This window comes from Acanthisitta chloris, unplaced genomic scaffold, assembly GCF_000695815.1.
Source record: "Acanthisitta chloris isolate BGI_N310 unplaced genomic scaffold, ASM69581v1 scaffold11723, whole genome shotgun sequence".
NCBI lineage: Eukaryota > Metazoa > Chordata > Aves > Passeriformes > Acanthisittidae > Acanthisitta > Acanthisitta chloris.
The window spans coordinates 1,649-29,039 of NW_008663272.1; the positions used below are offsets into that span (position 1 = coordinate 1,649).

Sequence of the window (27,391 nt, forward strand, 5' to 3'; positions counted from 1 at the left end):
CATGCTGGACTCCCATTTCAATTTTGGCAAGCCACAAGTTGCAGAAAATGGAGTAGAGCACATGGAATAAAAGTGTTAAATTCTGAACGTAGCTGTACAAATCAAGACCAGGTATGTATGCACAACTCATGGTCTTCATGATACACACTTAATACACTTCACATATTTGCCAGCTCTGGCACATGGCAAGGTGCATCCTGAGCCACAAATCTCATACTGGAGGCCAAAAGAAACTGCCTGGGGTTGTGTTGCTATTTACTTTTCACCACTTCTTGCTTCTTCCCAACATATATACTCACTTTCTTATCAGCTTTGAGCTTGTTACAGCAAAAACTTAATTCCACTCTCCTCCAGTCTAATAACAGCACATCAGAGAATGTCAAAATCCTGTATTAGGCTTTATTCTTTTATATAAACATTAACATTTCTCAAACAGATTAGTTAAAAATACAGATTTAAACAAGAATTTTTGCAATTGCAATGAGTTATAAAAAACAACAGATTATTTTACAGATTGTTACAAGTGCTTTACAAAGGTGCAGAGTGAAGGCCAGTGGCAGGGGACCAACCTCAAGTGCAAAATGGACACGATACCCTCACCACGGGCATAGCGTTCAGATACACAGCCAAAAAATAAAACAAACCAACAAACAGAAAAATAAAAACAAAAACAAAAAACAAACAAAACCAAGCCATGTGAACCTGTGCTCTTGGAATACTCACCGGGCAAGCAAACATAGACCCCTATGACAGAGAAGACTCATGAGACCAAGCTATCAGGATACTTAAGGTTACATCTCTGAGATCAGCCATAAGATGTTGTTTCTTGGAAAATAAGGAACGTATTTTATAACAGTATATATTTCTTCTGTCAGACAAAATATTGCTGTAAATCCTAGAATACTTATGGATGTGGATACTTAAAAACTTGGGACATAAATCCAGTGTGGATCTCACAATGCCCAAAGTGAAGAAAGGATACAAGATCCAAGTGACCTTCTAAAGCAGTTGGCACTCCTCATACAGGAGGGGCCTCCATATCCCATGATCATCACCAAAACCTTGAGCAAGTACCTTGGAAAGACTTTGGCAAAAGGAAGACGACGCAAGTGGATCTGATTACACCCAATATTCCTGCAGCCTGACAGTTGTGCAGCCCAAGCTTATGCAATGCCCACATATTTCACTAAATGCAGTGTGTCCTCTCTCCTTGGCTGATACATCTTCACACCCACCTTGGAACACATACCACCACATGCTCCAGATTCTTGGGAGTTTTTGAGATCCTTCCACCATGTGTACCTTGCTCAGGTACCAGTTCTTCCCACCTATTTTTCTTCTATTCCACCCCTAAAGATAAAATCTACAGCCCGATTTGTTTTGAACTAAAGTTTTCCAGCTGTTAGCAAATCAAAGGTAAATTGAACTGTCTGTGAACAACCATGAGATAAAACTGTGATGCATTACATTAAACAAATCCTACTACTTTATGCCTGACATCTTTCTGATGTACAAATGTTCCCGACCCAGAGGACCTCCCTTGTTAGACAAAGGGCACTATGCATTAGAGAAATCCTTTTCCCAAAGGAGGGCCAGAATGAAAGGACAGCTCTAGAGATGAAGTCTCATAATAAAGCAATAAAAGCTACTTCTCTTGGAATCGTTGTAAAGGGCAGCACATTCAAGAGATTTATAGGAAACCCAGTGAAACCCCCAGAACATCCACACTGACTTCCCTGAGCTCCTCAGATCCAGGTACACTGGGGACCCTGCAGAAGCGTTTTGAGCTGGGTTACTCTCAATAGAGAGCTTTTGGCAAGTTCCTGAAAATTCATTTTCATAATCAGTGAGGAGAGAATCAATGGGCAAACCCTCAGCATATGCTTAGAGAACAGAAAGACTCTGGAGAAAGAGGAGTTGGGGGAGGGAGGGAAAGGTCTTCATTTCTACCATTTTTGAATCTTTCACGTTATTCTTTGGGGATATGGGCACTACATCAAAACCAACCCCTCCATCTGATCTACTCCAGCTGCCTCCTGCATAGTCTCATGACAACACTGAAATCCCAGGCTCATCACTCCCTGCATGTCTAGCCCAGGGTTCAGTGCTTCGGAGAGGGGAGGCTGGCTTCTTGTTAGCAAAGGCTGGGAGATGGCATTATGTCAGCACATCAGCGCCCTGGGAGCATGTGGTCACTCATGCACATCCCAGATCTCTGAGAGCAGAGGAGGGAGTTTCTTGTCCTGCAGCCGAAGGGCAAACACCTGTTCAGAGTGGACACTACTTAGTGTCCGAAGACTGACCAGCTTCATTAACATCCGTGGAAACATCAGGCGGTCCTGCAGTCAGACAAATAAACAGCTGCTAGTAAATGCACACTAAAACTTTGCTAAAAAAAAAATTACCACGAAAGATTATGTACTGTAACCACAATCTTGACATCCTCTAAACCCAGCATTCTCCAGGAGGCTGCAGTGTGGAGGAACACAAATAGTACACCACGTCCCAGAACTCCAGACTTTCCATGCTGGCTAATCTATAGAACATGATACAGGACAGCAGGCTATGACAGCTCACAAATCCTGCACTTACAGCTGCTATCAAAAGCTACAAGAGGAACAAGCATGACAGTACAGGCAGCAAGAGACCTGCCACAGGCAGTACTGCAGGAACTGTGCCTGCACAAACACAAAACCAGCTTGCATCATCCTTGGAGATGTTTTGGTCAGGCACTTACATTTGGTCTGTTGATGCAAATATAAGAATGAAGGGCTTCCACATAGGTGTGCTGCAGCCTCTCCACCAGGGACTGGTCCTGCACATTCGGTCGGTCTGCCAAAATCAGGTTAAATGTAAGCACATTGCCACAGACAGCCTCACTGGACTTAACATTCCCACTTAACCCCACTCTCTCGTATGGTCTCTTCCCAAAATCTCATCTAGCATTCACCCAGCATAGCTTGGAGAGATATCCACAACTGTGGCAGCTATGTCAGTCGTCAGTAATTGTTCTTTCTCAGTGATGTCTACTGCACATGGGGTGTTTGATCTGATTCCTATAGAGGTGGAAGGTTAGAGAGACCAAACACACTTTACATGGTGCTGTTTGGTCTCACATTCCTGTCCCCACAGAGATGAGAAGCTACTCAAGAGGGAATGGGAAAGTCTCTCAAGCAGCTGAGCCAGTTAGAAAACAGGAACAAAGAAAACCAGTAATTAATTGTTCAGGTCATCAGACAGAACAGTAGAGGTGACTTCTTGGCAAAACCCTGGCCTGGCCCAGAGCAATACTGTCTCATGGCCAGAGTACTTTTACTTGCCCACTAGATGTCACTCATGCCATGTGACCTGCATCACACCAGAGAGGTGCCAAGGACATTAAGGCAGAAATAGAATAGCAATTTCTAAATGAGGAAGATAAATACTGGGCTGCTATTTCTATACACTTTTCCAACAGTGGGAAATTTTGATTTCCTCTGGAGAAGGCACTTAAAAATTCAGCATACAATGAATAACACACTCCCTTTTTCACTAGACTCTATACACTCTCTATTACTTCTGTTTGTGACCTTCCTTAACAATACTTTCTTTGCCCTCTGACTCGCTGCTGCAGCTCTTCAGATCCCCCTGGCTTTTTACCTGCAGAGAAAATGTTGATGGCAATTAAAAGTGCATATTCAGCATCATTAAGCTGTAGCTCATTCATTCCCTTTGAGAACTCAAAGATGGGGTTAATGAACTCAAACTGCAGACCTGCAATGAAGAGAATATAACAAGGTGAGACAATAACAACTATTTCCTGTCTCTCCCCCTCCATCTCACAGAATAAGCTGCCAGAAACCTACTGTAGTACACCAGGGAGTGGGGAACACAGACAGGCAGGGAGAAACCCTTAAATTCTTTTCCAATGAAACCTCCCTTTACATCCATTACTGGTGAGCACCAACAAGAGTGGCTGAGGAATTGGGTTCAAGCTGTAAAATGATGCCATTTCTGTGTTTTCCTAGAGCCTTAAATGCCCCACACCACATTAGTAGGCAACAGCTAAAGGAACACAACATCAGCTGTCAGGTAAGTGCATGAAAATGTCAGGCCACAAGTGTAACATCTACACTTTCCACTCTCACATCACCACTTCCTTCAAACCCAGGAGCCCTCATGCTTTCAAAGAAAGCTTTAATCCCATGCTCCAGATTCATTTGAAGTCTGTCTGAGCTGAAAATATACAGTTCCAAGAACTCTGAACTATGCTATTTCCTTCAGCTCAAAAAAACTGAGAGAGCTAAGGCAGAGCCTGACTTAGGCTTCCAATCACCTCCTTTGATAAGAAATGCACTGCTTTATTGCCATAACATACAGAGACCACTGTCAAATCAGGTCTCTGTGCTATGTAATCATGCTGAAAACTTTAGGCCTTTCCTCCAAAACAGCATCCAAGTTTCCAACTTCTGCAGTGCAACTACATCAGAGAAGGAGGAACAAAATGAAGTGAATCTTTCTGGCCACCTGCTTTTTGCCTTCCTAGGAATATGAAGAAAAGGCTACCAGGAAGTGTCAGAAAGGAAAGCTGTATATCAAAGCCACCTCAAGTATAAATGGTTAATACCTACTCAAGGGATAGAAAAATTTAAAATAAAACCAAACACATGAAGGACAGCTAAAGTCTTGTTTTTAGAAATGCTGAAGATACACACTTCCTGTTACTTCATCTCAAACTACAGACACTCATAGCTCCTGGAAAAATAGACTTCAGAAGTCATAAAACTGCACTCTATCATATATTGGGATGATAAAATGTCTAAAGCAATTTGTGGGGATCTTCAGTGCACAGTATAGACTTCATAGCAACTGAAATGTAATCACAGTAATGTCCCCACTTGAAGCATGCACCCAGATTCTTAAGCTATATACTTGCAAAGGAGAGATAACTGTGGTTTGAATTGTTATGATCTAATACAGCTCTAAGACCATATGTCAGATCTCTCCTAGCAAAGAATTTCACACCAGCTGCTAGCCCTAGGTGGACACTTGCAGCGAGATTTGCATGCTTTAAGAGTCCAAATTTTCCCAAGCAGCCCTCATTAAAAAACTAAATATGTAAGAACACAAGACACAGGGAAGGAAGAAACACCTGTCTAATGCACCACCTGCTTTGGCGAAGTCATCCCGATTATAGCTCAGGTCCTTCAGAAAGGTGATGCTCTCAATCTCTGGATTGTAGCGCCGAGATGTCTCCAACAACATCACCTGGAAGCAGAAATAGATATACTTGATTTAAAAACAGGGAAGAGCATCAACAATTTGCTGGGAGTTGGAGCATCTCTGAAAATAACGAAAAACAACCAAACAAAAACTCTCCAGTTTCTCTCAGAGTGCTTCAAATCCCAAGATAAATTCTGCTGCATTCCTTGAGGTGTCTGCTTCTGAAAAAGGGGAGAGTCCTGCTTACCACTACCAAGACACTTGCCTCATTCTCCTCTATGGCCCTTTGCCAGTGTAACCTGGCACTGCAGTAATGGTCCCATAGCTGAGGCCCTTCAGTCTGCCATCCCAAAAAAAGCAAAGGATGGAACTAGTTCTCCAGGTGGGCAACTCCAAATTTTTTCATCTCTGCTACTATGTATTATGGTGGAGCCAGACTCTCACCTCTATGGTAGACGTCTTCAATAAAGCAATCTGATCTTCCCTGGTGAGCTCCAGGAAGCCAGGCAGTTGCTTGGCAAAGTCCACAATCTCTTGCACAGAGATAATTGCAAGTTCTGTAAAGTGAGCAAAACGCTGCTGCCTTGCTTCACGGTTATTAGGGTCAGGAATCTGGGGCCACGGCTGTGGAAATGGGAAGAAACAGCATATATAAGTGAAATATGGAGCCAGGGCAGAAGGATGTGAAGATGAAGTGAACAAGAAAATAAGACAAGTTTGGAACATCATCCTTTGCAACTTTAGCCCATAGATGCAATGCCTAAAGTATCTCTCTTCCCCCACATATTTTACCCAAAACCTGACTCCCCAGACTTCACTTTTTCTTATTGTGGGTACACTGGTAGAGTTTTTACCGTGACTTTGAGCCTGTCTGTGAATGAGCGCTGGTTGCACTGCTGCTGAGCGGCCACAAGCTTTTTTATCATGCTCAACTGTTCCGGCGTCAGTTTGTGGGAAGGGCTTGGCGGATTGGGAGGGTTTGGACGCACGACAACTGTCCGAGCCTGATCGTCTTCCTGCTTCTTCAGTTTCTTCAGTCGGATCTGTTCTTCAGACAGAACATCTAAAGCAGGAACAGCCCGTGATCAATCATACGAGCACACTGGAAACCACACTAAACACAGGGTGACATGCTGTGGATGGAGAGGCAGAGATCACAGCCACCTGTATCTGCATAGCAGAGCGTACAGAGCACAGCAGACAGTGATTATCATTTGTTTCTCCCTCTACTCCCCTTTAAGTTGTTCCACTGCCTTTCCTCTGATCAGTGTCCTGTAAAATGTCCACAAAGGGCAGAAGTGCCCCTCAGGATGCCCTGCAGATCTCAGAAAAACAACGTTGACTTCCCCATTGAGCAATTCCCTAAAATGTGCTATAACAGATTCCAAGAGGTGCTCCCTCCACATGCCATGGTGCGTCCACTGTATTTTATATTATCTTGCTGTTAAAGTCTCTTCCAAACATTGCTACTTTCACAGATTGTGTCATTTCATCTTCCTCTTCAGAGGTCAGAGTCAGTCCTGAATGAAGTTTGAAAGGATAGTTTGCTATACAGGCCATCTGCAGCAAACTAGAGAAATAACCTACAACAAGACGAATAGTGGATGAACAGCTTTGCATAAAACGTACTAGAGGACCAACCGCAGATCCTTCAGGAATAACTAGTCTTCAGTCATTAAGTCAAAGGGAAGATGTCATTTAGATATAACATCTTAAGGAATTGCTCAGAGGCATCTGCTCTACTGGGGGCTGATAGGGTCCATGTGTTCAAGAAGGGGAGGCACATCTTCACTCAAAGGCTTGCCAAGCTGTGAAGAGGAATTTGAACTGAAGTTGCTGGGGGAGGGGAATTTCAATTCATCCCCCTCCTACCAGTTTGATACCAGGGCCAGCAAGAGATGCTCAGAGTCTGGAGAGGGTACACAGGTCAGCAGGAGAGCACCTGAAGAGCACCACAACAGAATTCCTGCTACTCCATCCAGTGAGATGTCTTCATCAGGGGCCCAACTCAAATGCCTTTATGCAAATGCACACAGCATGGGGAATAAACAATTGGAGTTAGAGATGTCCACACTCTTGCTGGGCTATGATCTTACTGGCATCACAGAGATGGTGGGATGAATGCTATGACTGGGGTGTTGGAATGAAAGGACACGGGCTCTGTATGAAGGAGAAGCAGGAGAGACAAGGAGAGGGTATCTCCCTCTGTGTCAATGACCTGCTGGAGTGCCTGGAGCTCTGGGCATGTATGAGGAGCTGACCAAGAGCTTATGAGTCAGGATTAAAGTGAGGGCAGGGTCAGGTGACACCATAGAAGGGGTCTGTTACAGGCCACCTCACTGGGAAGACTGAGCAGAGGAGGCCTTCTATAAATATGAGCAGCCTCACATTCACAAGCCCTGGTGCTCCTGGGGTACTTTAACCACTCCAATATCTGTTGGAGGGACCACACAGCAGGGAATAAGCAATCCAGGAGGTTCCTGGAATGCATTGACAATAGCTGCCTTCTCCAAGTGATAAAGGAGCCTGAGGAGAGGTGCTATGCTGAACCTTGTTCTCATCAACAAGGAGGGCCTGGTGAGGAAGGTGAAGCTCAAGGGCAGCCTGAGTCGCAGTGACAATGAAGTGGTGGAGTTTGAGGTCCTTAGGACAGCAAGGAGGGCACACAGCAAGTTTGCTACCCTGGACTTCAGGAGAGCAGACTCTTAGGGATCTGCTTGGTAGAGTACCATCAGATAAAGTGCTGGAGGAAAGAAGTACCCAAGAAAGCTGGTTAATATTCAAAGATAACCTCCTCCAAGCTCAGGAGGGATGGATCCTTGTCTCTAAACTAGAATGGCATGGATTTGACAGATGGATCACTTGGTGGACAAGAGATTGGCTGGATGGTTGCAGTCAAAGAGCTGTGGTCAACAGTTCAATGTCCAAGCAGAGACCAGTGATGAGTGGTATTCCTCGGGGGTCTGTATTGAGACCATTGCTGTTTACCACGTGTGTCAGTGACATGGACAGTGGGACTGAGTGCACCCTCAGCAAGTTTGCTGACAACACCAAGCTGTGTGAGGCAGTTGACACACTAGAGAGAAGGGATGTGCCATCCAGAGGGACCTTGACAGGCTTGAGAGGTGGGCCTGAGAACTTAATGAAATTCAGCAAGGCCAAGTGCAAGGTCATGAGCCTGGGTCAGGGCAATCCCAAGCACAAATGCAGACAAGGCGAAGATTAGATTGAGAGCAGCCCTGAGGCTGCACAGGTAAGAAGGAAACACAGCTGTTACACAGAAAAGCAGGCCCCAAAACTGAACAAGTATATACCTGCACTTCTTATAAGAAATCATGTCAAACATGAAGACAAGAACTGGAAAAGTCCTGTGAGAGAGCATTCTTGGGATTGGAAGGACAGATAAAGAACATAACACATTCAAGCTTTATCCCTGACTTCCAGCAGGGAGGATGCACACACAGGTATGCACACCACGCACAAAATTTCCAGTTCTAACAGCAAAGATATTCAATGCAATTACCAAAATAAGGGGCATCTGTAAGACTAGAGAATGCTACTCACAGTGTTAGTTTAAGAAGGGAAGTAATTGATCCAAATCATCACAGTCCCTCATCTTGGGACTCAGACGAACAAATAATTTATATCTGGTAACTTGTTGCTTGGCTGTTACCGAATCTTGAAAACTGCCTATGTGCAAGCTTCTACACCACGTTAAATTCAAAGTAATCTAACTTACCTGTTTTGCCAAGAAGGAACTATTTAACCTCACAGTTAACAGTGACTTAAGAACAATAAACTGGCCATGAATAACTTCAGTCTGAGAATTAGAAGAATGTTTCCAGCAACTACTAGGGGGAAGTTTTGGAATGATCTTCCAAGTGAAACAGCTGGAGGAAAAAGCCCTCAGTTTCTGTCAAAATTATCAAGGTGAATTTGCAGTCAGGATTACAGCACTGACAAGAATTGCCAAGCTCCTGATAGTAACACAAAGATTCCTTTCAACCTAATTTTCCTGAGCTGTCTTCAACACAAGATCATGAGTAAATCGGGAAACACACAGACTCTCTGTATCTACCTGCAAGAGAAGAGAAGCAAAGCAAACAGACAGTCTCACTAACATTGCTTTTCAGATACATCTGTTTTGTAGCTCTCAGGAACAGGGCAAATGGGGTTAATATAGGACATATAATGCTGATACAAACCAGTGTGACAAAGATACTGATGGGCCGTGTTTCATGCTGAAAGAAACAAACAGCATGTTTCCTTGGTGTAGCTCAGTGGGACTTTCTTCTTCAGAATTGTTTTAGAAGATGTTTCTGAAATACTCCCTGTTCCTCACTGTTCTGGGTGCTGGATGTCAGAAATTGAGACCTCACACAGATTTAACATTAAAGAATCATCCATTCAGTCAGTCCTGGCCAGCAAACGGATGAAACCTGGATGCCTTGGCCATAGAAGGTTGTTCCTGATGTGTGTGCAGAAACACTGGTGAATACTCAGAATCAAGAGCCTTATGGCTTAGAGAGAAAAATAGCAGAGTTCACTAAAGGGAGCAATGAGATCAGCTCATGCACAAACACAGCTGCAGTACTGTGGTGCTGCCCCTGACCTATGTCGCAAGCTCACGGTAGGAGGCAAAGGAAAGTGCCTGTTGTTCAAGGAGCATAGTAACCAATCCTGCAGTCCTGATCACAAGACAGACAGAAGCCTGAGTTTACTGATAGCATCCTGAAGAATGTGTTTTTCCTCTGCTGTCATATTCCATGAGTTCTTACAAGGAATAAAGCAGGGCTGGGGCTCTCAGCATACGAATGATGTTCCACTAACAGCCTCACCTCCCCACATGATCCCTGCTAAGCTCTCAGTGACTTCCCACACACATTCCAGTGTGCAGCCTGCATGGCTTACACGTGTCCCTCCACTTCCCAAGCACACCCATGGCTGCCTAGCCTGCTCCCACACGGCTGCTGCCCCAGCCCCGCGGTGCCCCGCGCACCACGCCCTGCACTCACACTGCTCCCTCATGCCTGCCTCCTGGCACTTGCGCAGCCGGCACTCCTGGCACTTGCGCCGCATGTACATGTCCATCTCGCACTTGCCACCGTTCTTGCAGACATACTGTGCCCCCTTGATGACACTGCGGCGGAAGAAGCCCTTGCAGCCTTCGCAGCTCAGCACATTGTAGTGGAAACCAGATGCCTTGTCCCCACACACACTGCACACCTCATTTCCCAGCATCTTAGGGGCTGGGCCCTTCTTCCGCTTCAAGGGGGGATTTTCTGCAGAAACAAACAGGAACGAGAGGGGAAAAAATAACAAAAGGAAAGTTACAGCTGACTGCCTCACTCCTTACAGTGACCAATATCCTCACTCAGACCCACAATCTCCCAAGTACATGGCTGAAAAGATCAAGTCTCCCATTTCACAGACTGCCCTTCTAGGCAAGTGTATCTTCTGCAACAAACCAACTGCTGACACAATCCACATGGTTTCACCTCAACTGTGTAAGCCCATATAGCTTCACACTTGTTCTGCAAAACAGAGTGAAAGAAAAACATGCTCAGGCCAGATGTTCTTCTGCACTTTCCATGAGTAGGAGTGACAGTTAAATTATCAATGTGATAAAAGACCTGCAAAAAGGTTGAGCTTAAATCCAAGATTGTGCAGAAAGTAAATTTCTTCAGAATGCACCTCCAGTTCTCTTCTATTCTCTGCCATACTCATGCAAAAGAACAAGGAAAAATGATTCAGCAATCTAACAGTGAGAGAAAACCAGTGCTGAAACTGTGACCCTACAAAAACTATACTGAGCAGGTAATCCCTGTAACTAGAACACTTGAGGAAACTGCAAGATGGTAGACAGCAATTTGTGGAGTTAGGGGCAATAAGCAGGCAAGCAGCACACTGCACAAGCTCTGTGAACCTTTGAAACCCTGAAGACATCACTACTTCTTCAAGAAGAATGCTCCCCACTCCTACAGCTGAAGGACTCTCATAGTGACACTTTATTTACTAAAACTTATTATTCTATCTGAAACACGAGGCCTTCACTATTGCTTCACATTTCGAATGGTCTTGTGTAGCAGCTCCTGGTTCTTCCTACATCATTCTGACAGATCTTCATTTTATCAGTGGCTCTGCATTCTGAAAACATCTTTGGTCTGCTTCAACGCATCTCACCTTAAGCATTCCAGCCAAATGCTTGCTGGTATTTTTTATGCATTCTCTCCCTATTAGCCATCTCTCTTTTCATTCCATTTAATTCTAGCCATGTTTACATCTGACATTCTGCACAGCTCATAGTGCAGGTATTTTTCTCTATGTCAGATATTATAGATTCTCCTATGGCAGCTGTTCATAAAGATTACAAACAGCATGTCTTGATAAATCTCCAGATTATGTTTAGATCTGCTTGGAAAGCCTCTACACTGGAGTTAGTGCATACAGATTGGTTTGCAGGACAAGGCTACTGCATTTCCTGATGAGCATTGTTCTGATACATCTAGCTTTACTCTCGTTCACACTTACTATTCTGCTCAAGTTCCTGAAATGGTAAACAGTTTTAGGTCTGTCTCAGAAATTAATATTAGTGTTCCTTACTATATACTAGTTTTCAGTCATAAGTATCTTGGCACTGATTTTCAATCCCACCGACTTTACAGAGGTCTGGAGGTCACTCGTTTCGGCTTGCACTTATTGCAGATTGGACAGCAGGAAAATGTCACCAGAAAGGTTAAGTTTCTGATATTCTCCTCTCTTGTTCCACTATATTTCTCTTCACACAATGTATGACCAAGAGGAAATTATGCAATGCCTACAGTTATTTCAGATTACTTAACATAAATATATACAACGGCAGACTAACTGGTGTAACAACTTTGCCGAAGCCTCAAGTGATGCTCATGATTCTGCAGAACAGCAGAGTACTCTAATGACTTCCACAGTGAAGCTGTCCATCTTGTGGATTTCTTACCTGTCTTTAAAATGTTACATAAACATCTTATTACCTTTTCTATGACTGCTTTATCAAGACAGAGAAGCTTATTCTTTGATCTATGCAAATAACCTTCCATATCTGAACACTCACCGTTTTAGTTGTATTGCGTATTATTGCCATTTTCTGTGGTCAAAGATAACACAGAAATAATGAGAGATGTATCAAGCATGAATGCCATCTCCAACCCTTTCACTCTCATTAGGGTCCTCTTTCTTGAGTAGATAAGCTATTTAATAATTTTTTCCACATTTTGTGGCCTTTTTTCCTTGCATTTTTGTAAGGAAACCATCTGTCAACTGCTTTCTTCTCCTGTCCTCAAATCTGTTTTAAGGACTTTTATTGGGTAGTATCTCCCATCACATTTTAACTGCTCTCTTTGTTTCTACTCTCCTGATGAGTCCTTGTTCAATGTTCAGGTCACCTCTTCTTTTATATCCAGGGATTGTCCATTGCCTCACTGTTGAACGAATACATTTTTGTCATATTTTCATTAAGCCGCTGATATTACACTGGACACCTCACTTGGCCTTTCCTTTTCTTTCCTGTTACCTGTCCAGAGATCTCATACTATGTCTTCTTACAGTTTGCAGAACTGTCCCCAGCAGCAGCAGCTGTAACTGCAAAATCTCAGTTCTATTTCCTGATACTCAGTTAACCTCACAAATATGTAGAGCAAACTTCTAGTCTTCCCATTACATGAATCTGAAAAAACCTATCATTTCTTTGCATCACCTACCCTTGTGGATTGTCACCTGCAGTTAAGCATTATTGCTCCACAGTTTTGATAAGGCTAACAAAAAGAAATTAATTTTACTGCCACAGACATAACCTCTAGAAGGTCAAACAAGCAAAATACTCCACACATTTATCACCTGGATAAACCCAGTCTTCTTCAACTATCAATATGTAATTCTGGTTTTAGACATTCTCTCTGAGTGCCTCAAGCACAGAAGAACTTGCCCTAAAATTTTGCCAAGTATCAATTCCGCTTGTAGCTGAAAGAATGGACAGCCTTTAGTTTGCATGGATTTAGGAAGAATTGTTCCATACCTGCATGCTCAGGGGGGTTCTCTGAGCCAGGGAAGAGCGAAAGCCCTTCCTCCTCCATCTCAAATACACTTGCCACCCTCTTCCCATGATCCTGTGTGCTGAGTTGAGTGGGACCCATGGAGGCCACACAGGAAAGGCTCACTGTAATCTCATCGCTGCAGCATTGTTCCTGCCAAGTGAGGGGCCACAGTCTTTCTTCAAGGTCTTCAGTTTCTCTCCGCTAATGAAAGTCAGAAAGGAAGTACCTGTGGGAAAAAAACAGATGCAAAAGAAGCAAGAGTTCAACTATTGAGATTATTAACTTCCAAAATCTATTACAAGCCACATCACAAGCAAGCTTCATGATTCTGTTTCCTTAATTAGCCTTATCATGTTTATACTCTTAAAAAAAAGTATTTTAACAAACTGTGGCAAAAGGTACAAGATTAGCACAGCCAGGTGCAAAACTATCCTTTTATTGCCAGAAGATTTATCAAAGCAGCACAAGTCTTCATTACTGCTAACACCGCCAGTGCACTGACCTCTCCAAGTATGTAAGAGGGAAATTCCAGACTTTATAACCGGTGGCCTTTGTTAAAGTTTCCAGTAACAAATAGCTCAATGCTGCCAGATGCCCTGGATTTTGTGGTGTGTATTGCAGAGCATACAGATATCATAAAAGACAATTTTGATATAATTATTTAGCAAACCCTACAAAACACTGAACTCCCCCACTACTATCAGCAGCCAAAGACTGTGACAAAGATCAATGATGTATCAAAGATAAGGATGACAAATCCTCCCCTCACCTACAGCAACAAATTGAAAGCCATCATATCTGTGGGAAATGACCATGATGCTACTCTCAGGAAACAGATTCACCACCAATTTCACAGGATATCCTTTTCTGGAACCTAGAAACCACACTTAGAAACATCTTGATTGTACAGCCCTAACTCCACTACAGAACCTGAAACTGGAAAACAAGTCCAATCCCTTTGTCCAAAAAGGACCACCTGCATAGAAAAAGGCTCTACTGGTTTGACTGCACAGACTCAGTGAAACTGATGCAAACTGCTAATGTTAACACCCCTAATCTCACTGAACATGCATTTGATCAGTCGATCTTAACTCAGTGATTTACCAATGAGAGCTAAAGAGATTAACTGATTTAAAAAGCAACTACGTGAAAGGCCTGTACCAGTTTAACTTGAGTGATTGAGTTCAGGACTGGAAGCTTGTCACTCAGGAGAAGGCAGGAAGCACTGCAGCAGCACAGATTCAAAAGCATTAGGTAAGGCAGGGGCATGCCTCACACATTGCAGTGCTCACCATGAAGAGGCAGAGCACAACTGTCTTGGGCCCTTTCTTTCCTCCTGAATATTTGGATCAGACCATACAACTTTTCTTAGAATGCCAGAAACAAGGGTGAAAGCACTATTTCCACAAACCAACCCCCTCTCAGTACTCTGAAACAGTCATCAAGTAAAAAAGCAAGTCACACTGTCAAGACTGCTGAGCTCCTGCCATCTCGCACTGTGTGTTAAAACCCACAGGTCACGTCAATTCACACGACCTTTGCAAACACAGCCTCAGACTGCATAAGGAATTCAGAGCTCACTCCCGGCACAGCCACTGAATTGCTGGAGAAACAGATAAAAGCAGTGACAGCAAATATGTAACTTAAAGCCATAGAAAGAAAGAAGTCCTATTGTGGGAGACTACAACCTAACTGATGTGATATACAACCAATTCAAAGAGACTCAAAGGAACGACATGGCTATCACAAACAACTTTTTTATTAAAGCCTACACTGTAAATCCTGCAGCAGCTGAAAACCTTGTGAAGAAGCACAGAGCATCAGACAGAAACAGGAACTACACTGAAATAAACCCAAACCCAACCTGCATCCCTAGTCCTGGGTAAGCTCGTCACCAGTGCTGATCTCAGATGACTCTGGTCATGCCTGGGCACGAAACAAGAAAGCTAAGCGCACTGCCTCCACGCTTCTCCACATTCCTTTAAACCATGCAGAAGAGGCACTCAAAGATTAATTAATGTACAGAATGAATCACCAGCAGCAGTACTGCTGCAATTTTTCAAAGGAAGTGTTTGATCCATCAGCTGAGAGACTGAGTGACAGTGGTCAGACCCCACAGCCCTCAGTTCAGTGACTCAGTGCATCCCAGCCACAACTGCAACATATTCCAGAAAACAAAAGAGGAGGGTATGGTCTGATGGGATTTCAAAAATGTGTGATCCACACAACCATGACTGACACTTGCTGTCAGCAGGACGTCTGAAGCCCAAAGGGAAGCTTCTAAGAGACTGCAGGCATCTTAGCAGTGTCAGAGAGGTCTGCAGCTACCAACATAGAAGGGAGTATAAATTCACATGAACACCCAGGACACAGCGAGGGGGTAAGCCCAGTCAGCCACTATCACTGTGCTGTAAAACCATCCCACATGTTTCTGCATCATGCACCAGCCTCCAGCCTTCCCAAAATAGAATGGGCCAGATAGGAAAGGACACTTGTCTTCTCTGCTCCTAAGACACAAAATTTTTTAGTTTTGTAGGTGCAGTAACAGTTGCAGGCTGTGGAAAACTGACCTAACTACAAAGAGCAGAACTCTGGTGCTAGGTAAAGAAAATTAAAGTAGCATTTTCCTCACATGCACGCAAGTGAGAGGCTGTATGACTAGGCCTGGGACTAAGTTTTCACAGAAGTGCATGAGGATTGTTTTCAAACCACTAAAAATCTTGTCAAATTTTGTACATAATCATGTTATTAGAAATTTACACCTTCAATCTGCACTACCACTTCAACCAAAAATGCATAAAGGTGATGCAAGCCATAACTGCAAGAGGGAACACTGTCTTCCTGACATAATCTGCTGTGCTGCCACCCACCATCTGTCTCAACTCCTTCAGTTCTAGAAACCAGGGCTGGCCAAGTGACAAAAGATGAAGCAATGCCTTCTCTCTAATGCAGCATCTTGAACAGAGGAGCCTGATGAGCAGACATACTCCAGTGAGGAAAGACGTACAGATGAAGGGCTGAGAGAAACAATTTTCTGCCAGCCCTTGCCACCCACGTCTCAAATATGACACTAAACACTTCTGAAATGTGTCGCTACCAGCTTTGCCCTACTCCATTTCTTCCTCTTCCTTTCTTTTCTGAGACAACAGAACAACTCAGATACTGGTGGTCTCCAGGACAGCACTCTTGCAACAGGAAGTACTGTTTTCAGAGACTAAAGGTGGCAGCCCTGACTCTTGCGTCTCATGCTAAATGCCAGAAACACTCATCACTTCCTCCAGCAACAGTCTCATCCTATTCCCTCAGCTGAGTCCTCTTCCAAGCCAGCTGAAGCACTTATGTACTCTTCTGGAAGACTTTGATCTGACCTGGCATCAACAGACACAAAGCTACATAACATACCGAATTACTGTCCCACATTCATTGAGGACAAGTAAAGGAGGCAGCACTGGGCCGCACAGCACACAAAGAAACCAAAAGAGCCAGATTCAAGTTACCATGACACCTATGCTAAACAGTGCTGGCCCCTCCCTTCTTTGGTGCTTTCTGTGAGAAGTTTAAGGATCAGGAACCAGATCAGTCGCAAGCACATCTCTGAAGAAACTGGAATGTGGAACACAAGAATAATCACAGGAGTAGTACAATGAGCCCTTTACTTCCAAATACCAGATGCTCAGAGGGAAGAGTAGTTTTTTAGGAAGTTTATGCAAGCCTCCATGATTCTTCAAAACAGGACTTACTGGTCAGAATCCTGACTCTATAAATTACAATATCCTAGAGACTTCTGCAAAGGGAAAAATATATGTTACTATGTTTCAGTTCTGTAATGAATCACAAGTGTGCACTCTGCAGCATGCCAGCATCAACAGGAGACCTTACACTGGGCTACATACATCAGTGTGACTGCTCTGCTGTCAACAGCACTGTGCCTCTGTGCATGGGCTAACAGGCTGTTGGCAAACAAAACATTTGATAAGAAGGGCTATCTTTCAGAGGTACCTAAAACAGGGATATAATTTTGTATTTTGGCTTCTAAGTGTGTTCTGACAAGCAATACAAGTGACAGCACCCAGTGTGAATCTACCCCTGAAAGCTGGGCCCACAGCAGTGCATAATGGTCTCTGCTGAAATCTACATGCACAGCTCACACAGTGATGATGCTACCTCAGGTTTCAAACACTGCCTGCAGATCTAAATGGCCAAGAAAAAAAATAAATCACCAGCTGGACTGAGATTTCACAGGACCCTACAGCATCAGCACAGAACTAAGCCCCCCAGGAGACACCACTGTTCTAATCCTTTCATAAAGTGTAAGCATATTTTGTGACCTAATGCTCTTCCTATACTGTGTCTGGTGTAGCAGCCAGAGTATTTTCACAGATCTTCCCTAGGACATTGGTACTCCCTTGTAGATACCTCAGAGGAACAATGATTATTCCGAGCTCAGGTTGGCTCATTCTTCTTCCTTCCCACTGCATCATCATATTTCTCAAGAAATGCTGGAGCAGCAGGGCAATAGTACACATATAATGATCTTCAATTAGGAAAAAGTTGAAAGAGACACTTGTATCTTTTAAGACAGAAAAAGAATCCTATGCAAATCTGTCACTTTGAAAATGAAGTAATATTACATATGAAAACTATCAAAACTTGTAAGAAAAAACAATCACCTTCAGATTGACAATGGGAGGGACAAACCATGAAAATGCAAGGTGTGCAAAGCAGTGCAACAGGATACCTTAAGGAATGATTTTGAACAGTACATTTACAGAGAATGGAAAGAAGAATTCTGCAACTCTAAGGGAACAGAGACTAGCTCTGTGCCCCTGCTGTAAATCCCTCTTGACAGAGAACTGCAGGAACATGGTTTGAAATTGCATTATCCATTTTGATGTTTCAGAAGCATAACGACAACCACAAACTGGAAGGAGTTTGTGACTCACCATCAATCCCAAACTGATAAATAAAAGCTATGGTCTCCTGATTGCTTTCATTTGCTGTCCAGCTAAGCTTCAGTTGACCATGGGCAGCTGCCCAAGCTTGTACCACTGGTCTGTGAGCCTCGCAAGTTGCCACTTCTGATAATTATGCAAACAGTCCTATAAGTAAGTCCTGTCTGCACAGCCTGCTTCCCAGAGATGGGCAGCTGCATTCTGGTCCCCTGCCCACAAGTTAAGGGTCTTATTCCCACCTATGCCTCTCTAGCTCTGAGTTTCAGAGCCTTTTCCCCCCTTACTTTGGGTTTTGCTATTGCTGGTGACCAACTCCTTTATTACTCATGACATTGCTGCCTTCTGGCCATGGCCTTTGGCGATGCATTTGTCTCTTCCTTTGAACGGGGTTCTCACCATGGCATCCAGCTCTCACTGGCTTTAGTCTGTTCTCAATACAAAGCATATCATCTTCTACTCAGGTCAGGTATGGATACCATGGCAGAGTTCAGAGAACAGCAGCGGAAGTGACTAATAACTGAATAGATTAAAATAAACAAATATGTGTCACTTGGTTAAAAGAGCACTGGGAAGAGAAGCAGAAAGGTGTAACAATGGCACTAGGCTGAAAGCTGTTATTCTCCAAGACAGTATGCCTAAAAGGAATAGAAGAAAACAGAGAAATGGAAAAACAGGGTATTACAGAAAAACACCCTAAAGATGAGTTTTGGGAGACTGGAAGAAGTCTCCATAACTTTCCTTCCAAAATTAGACCTTATACTATAACCAAAATGCAAAGAGGTCTATGGCCATTTCTGAATCTGAACTTAATACGACTTAAGACACTCTTCACCCACAGAAATACTATTATAAACAACAGCAGCAACAGAAGTTCCAAGCCAGTTCTACCCTACCTCAGGCAAGAAGGAACACAGGACTGAAACAAAAAGAAGTCTACTCCACTGAACATATTGGTTAGCAAAGTGAATTACAATCATGAGGCACAACTGTACTAGCAAACAGAATAGAGGGCAGAATCAGCCTAAAGTACTTTTGCTTTGCTCCACATAAAAAACCCAACCAAACTCACTACTTGTCTATGATTTGCAGAGTACAAGATTCATTTCTTTCCTACACAGCCTGTGGATCCCTCCTATTTGGGAATAGGGCCTCCCAAATTTTACATCAGATGATGACAGAATGCACTGACTCCAGTCCCACACAGGAACCTACAAGCTCTGCAAAGCAACCCTTCACCCCCAACAGCAACTGTTTTGCAAGATGTCAGCTCTCCTGTTCACATCCCTCACCCAGCAGCAGATGCTCCCTTCCCTCTCACATGCTTCTCATTACACCTTGCCTGGCAAAGGCTGAGGTTTTGGGTTTGCCCTTGCCTTCACCTCTTGTGTTTCTGCCTGATCAAAGAGTGCCATGTCAACACAAATAGCAAGAGGAAAAGAGAGTACACATGTGACTGCTTTCAGGATAGGTAAGATCCTGAAATGGGCTATGCCTGTTTCTTCCCTCCCTCTCTCCCAGCTGCCAGATATCCTAGATTCTGCAACTGAGAGGAAGAGAAAGGAGATGAGGTTACTGGAGTTCATTCACACTGCGCACAGGGCTGCCCTCGCCTCCCTTCCTGTTTGCACGGAAGTATCAGTCCCTCTGACAAAGGCAGAGAGAAAGCAGCAGACAAGTGGGTAAGGGGAGAGGTAGAAGGTGACAGAGAGAGAGAGAAATACGATGATGATGGTAAGAAGATAGACCTTTTCCCTGGTTAATGAACTGGAAATGAATAACTAGTCATATCAGAAGTGATGTGGCCACCTTGCTGCCATGAAATTCCTTTAAAAGGCCATTGACACAAGTTCCCTTGAACTCTGGAAAGCAACAGAAGCCAGATCTGGGTAACAGATCTCCAGCCCCTTCTAGGCTCTCTACCGTCACCTCAGCTTTCAAGTTTCTGACTAACCTAGAGTACAACCACCTCAGGAACGGCAAAAACGAAGGCGTGCGCTGGCTTACATCAAGGAAGATGTTATAGTAACAGCATCCCTCCATCTTCCCCTCCTCTCCACGCTGTCCTGTAAAATGACAAGTCATCCTTTCTCAGTCCTCTCTGGCCAGATGACCTCTGAAGCCAATGTCCCAGCATGAGCAACAGAGTACAGTCACTTTAGAGTGACACCAACTTCGGCAACACCCACGGGGACTGACACGAGCAGAACTTGCTGTTTGTAGCTGAACTGCAGCAATCCCCTGTGTCTGGCTGTGAATCCACATCCACAGCTCGACATTACTATCAGCACCAACCTTCAGATGGCAGGAAGCATAAACTGAGGCCTTGATAGGGGCTTCCAACAGGAAAAATCCCATCTGTGCTCCTCCCAGGAGGATGAAATACACAAAGCAGAGCAGCTGCCCCCTCCTGCTAACAGAGGAGCAAAGGGCAGCTCTGTGCCACTCCTTGGGAAGGGGAAGGGAGGGGATCCAGCCTGAAGCCTTGTCCACAGAGTATGTTTACCAGCATCAGCTACAATAGCAAATTTTCCCTATGGAAACTGCCTTTGAAATGGCAACAGCATTCTTTTGCCAGTATCACTCAACTTCTCCAAGCAAATTTAGCTATCCTAGCAGTAAGTCTTTTTTCCCCCTTGCACACCTAAATCTATCTATGCAAAGGCGGTTTTGGTTTGCATGTATGTTTTTCTCTCCAGGGTCATTTTATTGGCTAATAAGGTCACTCCTTTGTACTTCTAACCACAGCACCAGATACACATACCAACAACCAAAAAAAATAAAATTAAATGTGAAAAGTGTTCAAGCAACCAACAAAACTTCCTACTACAAAATAATCTAACTAACAAAACCCCCCTTCAATTTGGAAAATTAAAGTTGAAATGTTTGCAGCTCATTATTCTTGTTGCTGACCAGATCTTACACACCCTTCAAGCAACAACAGCTCATCACACCCTACTTGAGGGCTGAAAGTGTGATCTCACCCCATCACCTGAGTTTCTTTATGAATGCCACTGCATGGCAGCATGGAAAACATGCCCACAGAGTCGAGTTTCTAGATGCCTTCTCTAGCTTTACTTGGCCATCAATATCTTGTTCTACACAATTATACATAACTATGCAAAACATAACACTCAAGCATTCTTTGAAGCAACAGTTTTAAGACCCAGAACTTAAGTCTTCACAGAGAACATGGTTTAAAAGAGACAGGAAATATAGTGTCATCAAAATCAAGAGGTAATGGCAATAACCAACGAGGTTCAAGAAACTGTTTTCTTTTAAATGAGGCTTGCATGAAGTTGGCATTAGGTGGTGGTTAGAGAAGCCTCTCTTCAGTTGTGGATTTTCACGGGAGCAGCACATTACAGAACAAAAACTCTACTGTGGATCCTACATTCCTCCTTTATGACCCTTAGTCTCAGATGTTACAGCCCTGCTTCAGGGAGCATAAGTCTGACTCACAGCAGATTTGAGATGTCAACCCACTGTTATTTCCAAACTGAAGCAAGATATCTGAGCTCTAAAAAAGAAAAAATGAGAGAAGTGAGAATGAATACACAGAATAACATCCTGATAGTGAAGATGCCAGGGAAAAGGGTTAAACCTAGACCATAAGCAATAAGAGGACCAACTAGATTATGTCTAGAAAAGAGCTCTGCAGGCCTTTTTCTGCATGTAGAAAATGGTAATTATAAACAATCCCACAACATACTGTTTGCCTGATTCTTTCCTTAAAAAATATTTTCATCTCCACTAAACTAAGCAGTAAAGGAGTAACATTTCATAACAAATACCTATTCCAGCCAAGCACCTTTATCAGCTTGCATCACAAAAGGGAAATCTGTTCAGCTCCACGGGCTGTCACAGCTCATGTCTTCAACACAGGACCCCAAACTGCCATTGACTCCTTTGAGCAGGAACAGCACTCTCCACTCTTAACACTGAGCCACTAAAACACATAAAAGCAGTAAGAAGCAACCGCAGCACTTCACCAGGAAGACAAGGCGACAAAGGACATGTAAAGCTGTAGGATGTGTCACAGCAAAGCCGAAAAGAGAACTTAAAAACCCTCAACTCCTAACCCTTGTCCAGAGTGCCTTCTCTTTCAAACTGGTCTTCTCCACCCTCTAGCAGCTATGAAATAAAAGAATATGAAGAACAGAGGCAAAGAGAAAAGAACAAAAGGGAGGGCTTCTTACAATACAGCTGTTTGCTCATTTTTCTGATTTCCTCCTTTCCTCCCACCCCACCAAAGAGTACTTTCATCAGGATGCTGCACGTCACCATCACTGATCAAGGCTGTTTCTGGGAAACAGCCTTTTACTAATGTACCTATATAGCACTTTGTATGCAAGCACCATCCCACCTAGAAGCATCAATCAAAACAAATACCACTGCTCATAGGCAAAACACAAATACAGTACTGGATTGCAACAAGCAGGAAACTCATTAAGATTCCCTTAAGGGCAGTATGGGGAAAGTACCAATTCCCATTCATAGAAGCATCATCCCTAGATGTAGCATAGAGGTCAGTAAGAAATTACTGTACTACAGAAATACCCATATAAAGGGCTACTGGAATGGAGTTCTAAATTGCTAATTAATTTGAGTAGCTTGACTGTTAGTCTCTTCCCCACCCAACCATTAACAGGGATATATAATATATTTTGGCAGGTTTTGCTATTACTGCTCTTAAAAGAGCAGAAGAAGAGAGGCAGGGCTTGCACCGTGAAGCAGATGTACATATCCAAACCTGGATCACCCAGAGACTGCAGCAGAGCAATAAAGGAGATCAGAAGAGCTGCCAAGAAACACAGCAAACTCTGCCATAGGGGTGCAGGTCAGAATAAAGGTCTATTAAGAGCTTCACTGCAAAGTAAACTTGTCCTGCTTTTGACTACTATTCTGGATCTTGGCCTGTATGGGCTATTTCTGCTTGAGGGTCATTGCAACTGTAACCTTAAGAAGGTACAACAACAGCAGAATAAGAAGGACCTTTTTGGGTTTTATAAACCCACCGGGCAGAAGCTATGAGGGAAGGGTTAAAGGTCTGAAAACAAGAGAAAAAGGATCTCTGTGAAGGGAATGGAGCGTGTGAGAGGGCGTGTGACAGGCTGTGTAGCAGAATGTGTATGCAGATCTCATTCCCTTAGAGGCTCCTGGCCAAATGTGGAGCTGAACTTTCTGCAGACTTTGTCCTGCCAAGTCATGTTCCCTTCTCACACTGCCTGACATCACCACAAATACTCAGCCGGAAAACCATCCAGTGCCGAACAGAGTCCACTGCTCAAACACCAGCCAGTGAAAAGGCTGCACTCAGGGCACACCCACCAGATGGGAAACCAGAGCCACCAACTCTCACACTGCAGGTTATCTCCAAGAACCCAGGAGACCTCACCCTCACCCGTGCAGAAAGAGCACTACCAAGGCACAAAGAGACCAGAGGGCCTAACAGAACAAAGTTTTCCTACTGCCCCAATAATGTAGCCCCAAAAACGCAGAAGAAAGTAACCATCAGATCATCTGAGTTTGTTGCAAGCACAGTGCTGCAAGGAGCCCAATCCATTCCCAACTCTGGCACAACCCTGCCACAAGGAGAAGAGTCGCCACACGACACACAGAGGAATGAGAAGCCAGTGACTGGCATTCCAGCAGGGTCTGCACGAAGACAGCAAGCAAACATGACACTGTCACAGCACTCACATCACCTGATTTCTCAGAAATAATTGCAAACCCAAAATCAGTGCTGGAAAATGCAAGCACATGTACAAATGTGTGGGAGTGGGCAATGGGGCCGAGACAACAGATAACTGCATTCCTTATTTTGACCCTTGTATCTAGGAAGAAGGGCAGGGATAGCCCACCGATTCTGGGACACTACTAAGGCACCACCCAGAGCAAGTTAACAGGGAGGAGCAGTTGAAGATGATACTGAAATGTGGGAGGACAAAGTTTGCGTCTCCTCACTTTTTCTTCAGCCTTCACCCCCAGTCTGCTGCTTAAAAGCAGCACGATAGAAAATGCCCTCATGATAAGGAAAAAAATCATGTTTTCTTCAGGCAAAGGTTTCTGCTTTCTCCACTCCCTTTCTATTTCTAGAAGAACAAATAGCAACCTGGGAGCTTTCGCAGATCAAGGGAAAATTTTTCCTCAGTCCCATATAACCCATAAAGTTATTTCCCCTCTCCTCAGACACACACAGATAACAGAAGCGACATTATGTGATCTATGGTTATTTTACATCTTACATTTCAAAATTTTATTTTACATTTTAAAACACCCCTCACAACAGAACTTCCCTCTTCCCTCACTAACGGAGAGATTTTGACACCTTCCTTGAAGGGGCTGCAGTGCAACTTTGCCTGTCCACATGCTATAATGGACCTTAAATCTTATCTCCTACCTAGAGCTTCCTGCCCAGAGCTGCAGATGCCTGAGAATCTGCCCTCCTCACTAGCTGTAAATGCAGAAGCCATCTCTCGACCTTCTTCCTGACCTTTTCACAGAAACCAGAATATTAATCCCTTCCTGCAGACAATGGCCAAGGGTGGGAAGACCAGAATCACAAGTTGGTATTTGAAGGCCAAATGACAGCTTCTCCTCCTACTCTTAGACCTTGAAGCTCAGCGAGCTGCTCTGCCTTGGTGGCACTTCTCATGCAAGCCAAGGCACGTTGGTGAGGGCTGTCCACATGACTCTGTGTGCATCTGTGCCTGTGTGCCAAGGCTTGCACCATCACAGCAAGTCTCAAAGGCTGTCCCAGTGCAAGTTCATGTGCCCACACAATGTTGCACATGAGTTTCTGCCAGTAGGTGCACAAAAGTCCACTACATGCGCATACCTGACAGCCTGACTGTGTGAAATCCTCCAGGAAAATTCACTGGCAAGGCATGGGGAGTCCTTTGGGGGCTGGCACATTTCTGCATGTATGGCAACCAAGATACACTATAGAGCTGTTGCTGAAACCCACCTCTTTGCCCTCATTTCCTAAGGGCCCTAGATACGACTATTTAAATTCCAAACGTTTTCCTTTAAATGGATTTTACACAGTTTTCAAGATCACACTCATTCAATTAATTTTCTAAGTTAATGGCAATTTATGATAACAACCAATTTAACAAACAACCATAAACCAACCATTTAAACAAACACATGCACCTCCTAATCAAGCTGCTGGAGAATGTTTAGTGTAATTCCTAAACTCGAGAAAGTCACTAAGCCTGCAGAATCAGGATCCACTGATGTACAAACCAAATCTTTCCTAAAAAAGGCTGAAAGTTTAGTTTCTTCAACTCACTAAATTAGTTCAGTTCACTCAGAGTTGGGGGAGGCAGCATAAAATGAGTGGGAGGTGTTTCTCTCTTCCAATCTCCAAATGTAAACAAGACAAGGGAGGATGAGTTATGCTCATTCTAAGATCTGGAAGGACACAATGACCAAAAACAACCAGTTCATTCTGCTAAGTACAGATAACACTTGATAAAATGAGGCAGTTTTAATAGCACACACTCCAGCAAGCATATTTTCTCTTATGTACCCAGTGCATGATTTGTGTGACTATAATTATAAAATATGTGTATATTTGATTTGAACTTTTTATTCAAATGCAATTTTGTACAAGTCATGAGGAAAGAAATTAACCTTGTAAATACAACTGACCATTCTATAATGTAAACATTTACTGTGATGTAATAGCATAAATGGATGTAGATACACTGTATTATCCTGTTTCACAAGAAGTAGTCATAGATGAGCCTAACCAATTAGACTAAAGCTTCCTTTAAAGAAAGCATCAAATGCAAAACAAAGCTTAAATGAATTATTTAAATCACTAACTTTAATCATGATTTCTCTATCAGCAAGTGGGAAGCCTTGACTTAAACCAATCAACCTTGTTTGCCTCACAGCTGCAGTAGACCAGAAGGTCAGGATTGCCCCATGCCCTGGAAGGAGAGAACACAACTTCCACATCCCGTTGGTTTCAAGAAATTTTATGAGTATATTTGCCAGTATTTTTTTTTAAACTAGAAAGCCTTACATGCCAGAAAACAACTACTCTCTTGTCAGCCTTGTGCTTTAGCGATCAGCCTGATACTCACCTAACTTCTTTCATTTACATCTATCTCAGAAAGGTTTCTATGAGTACAAAATACAACCTGACTGCAGCATGGCTTTTAAATTGCTTCAATTGTCACATCCCACGAGATAGTTCTTCTGCTTAATCCTACAGACACTAGCTTTGGTCTGTTCGAAACAAGAATTAGATTTCTCATTCTCTACTGTTTTCTCTACTTTTTTTTCACCAACTTCCCACTAAATAAACATTTATCTTTTCCCCTCCTTAAATCTACTGGGAAGTTCTGCAGTGCTCTGCTCTCCTCTGTGCACTACAATACTTAGCTCTGTCCTCCCCAAATAAGACTAGAGCTTGACAGTGTATACTTCAAAGCAATTTATGAAACTAAACCAAAACTGCACAGATCACCTTAACATTTTCTTGACACTCAGTAAAGCAAGTAATTTTGCTTTACAGAAAATCTGGGTTTGAGATCTCCAGATCTGAAAGGGCAAGCTACACTAGCTCCAGAGGTGTCTCCTTTTTAGTGAGGACACCAGAAAAGAATTTGTCTATGTTCCAAAACTAGAAAAAAGGTATTTTGTCCTGAGCAGGAAGTCACAGAAAAAAAAATGACACAGTGCTAAAGTAAGCCATCATACGACTTATAACATTTTTAAGGTCTGACTGATTATGAACAGCCTCTTTTAATTTTACAGTTTTATACACATCTCTCAAACCCAAAGTGACAGCTTCTAACTGCAGTAACCACAGTGAAAATGCTAAGTCAAATGCTGTACTTGTATATTAGTTGTATGATCTAATGACCAAGTTCAACCTGTTTGCAGCCTGAATGCAGACCTGTACCTGTCAGCAGAAAGCACTCCCCTCAATTCCCTCCCAAAAGGAGGTTCCTTCCCACCAAGACAGTATCCACAGCCAAGACAATGCAACTCTGCCTTCCTAAATTATTAGGCTGTAAGGAAAACAAGGCAACATATGCTACTGCTGACCAGCAGAACATTTTCCCTCAATGAAACAAGATATCTTTGTATAGAATCATAAAATGGTTTGGGTTGGAATGGACCTTAAAAGTCATGTAGGTTCAATCCCCT

General features: G+C 43.4%; 1 protein-coding gene across 1 annotated transcript; it reads right to left on the reverse strand.

Annotated features, from left to right (window-relative positions):
* Window positions 1-385: 385 nt before the first annotated feature.
* Window positions 386-13,503, reverse strand: NR1H3 (nuclear receptor subfamily 1, group H, member 3). Its single transcript, XM_009070933.1, has 8 exons — window positions 13,253-13,503; window positions 10,218-10,484; window positions 6,057-6,265; window positions 5,647-5,826; window positions 5,148-5,247; window positions 3,640-3,753; window positions 2,738-2,832; window positions 386-2,339 (listed from the first exon to the last, which is right to left on the reverse strand). The coding sequence occupies exons 1-8, from the start codon at window positions 13,368-13,370 to the stop codon at window positions 2,193-2,195; spliced, it is 1,230 nt and encodes a 409-aa protein (XP_009069181.1). The 5' UTR covers window positions 13,371-13,503; the 3' UTR covers window positions 386-2,192.
* Window positions 13,504-27,391: the final 13,888 nt, after the last annotated feature.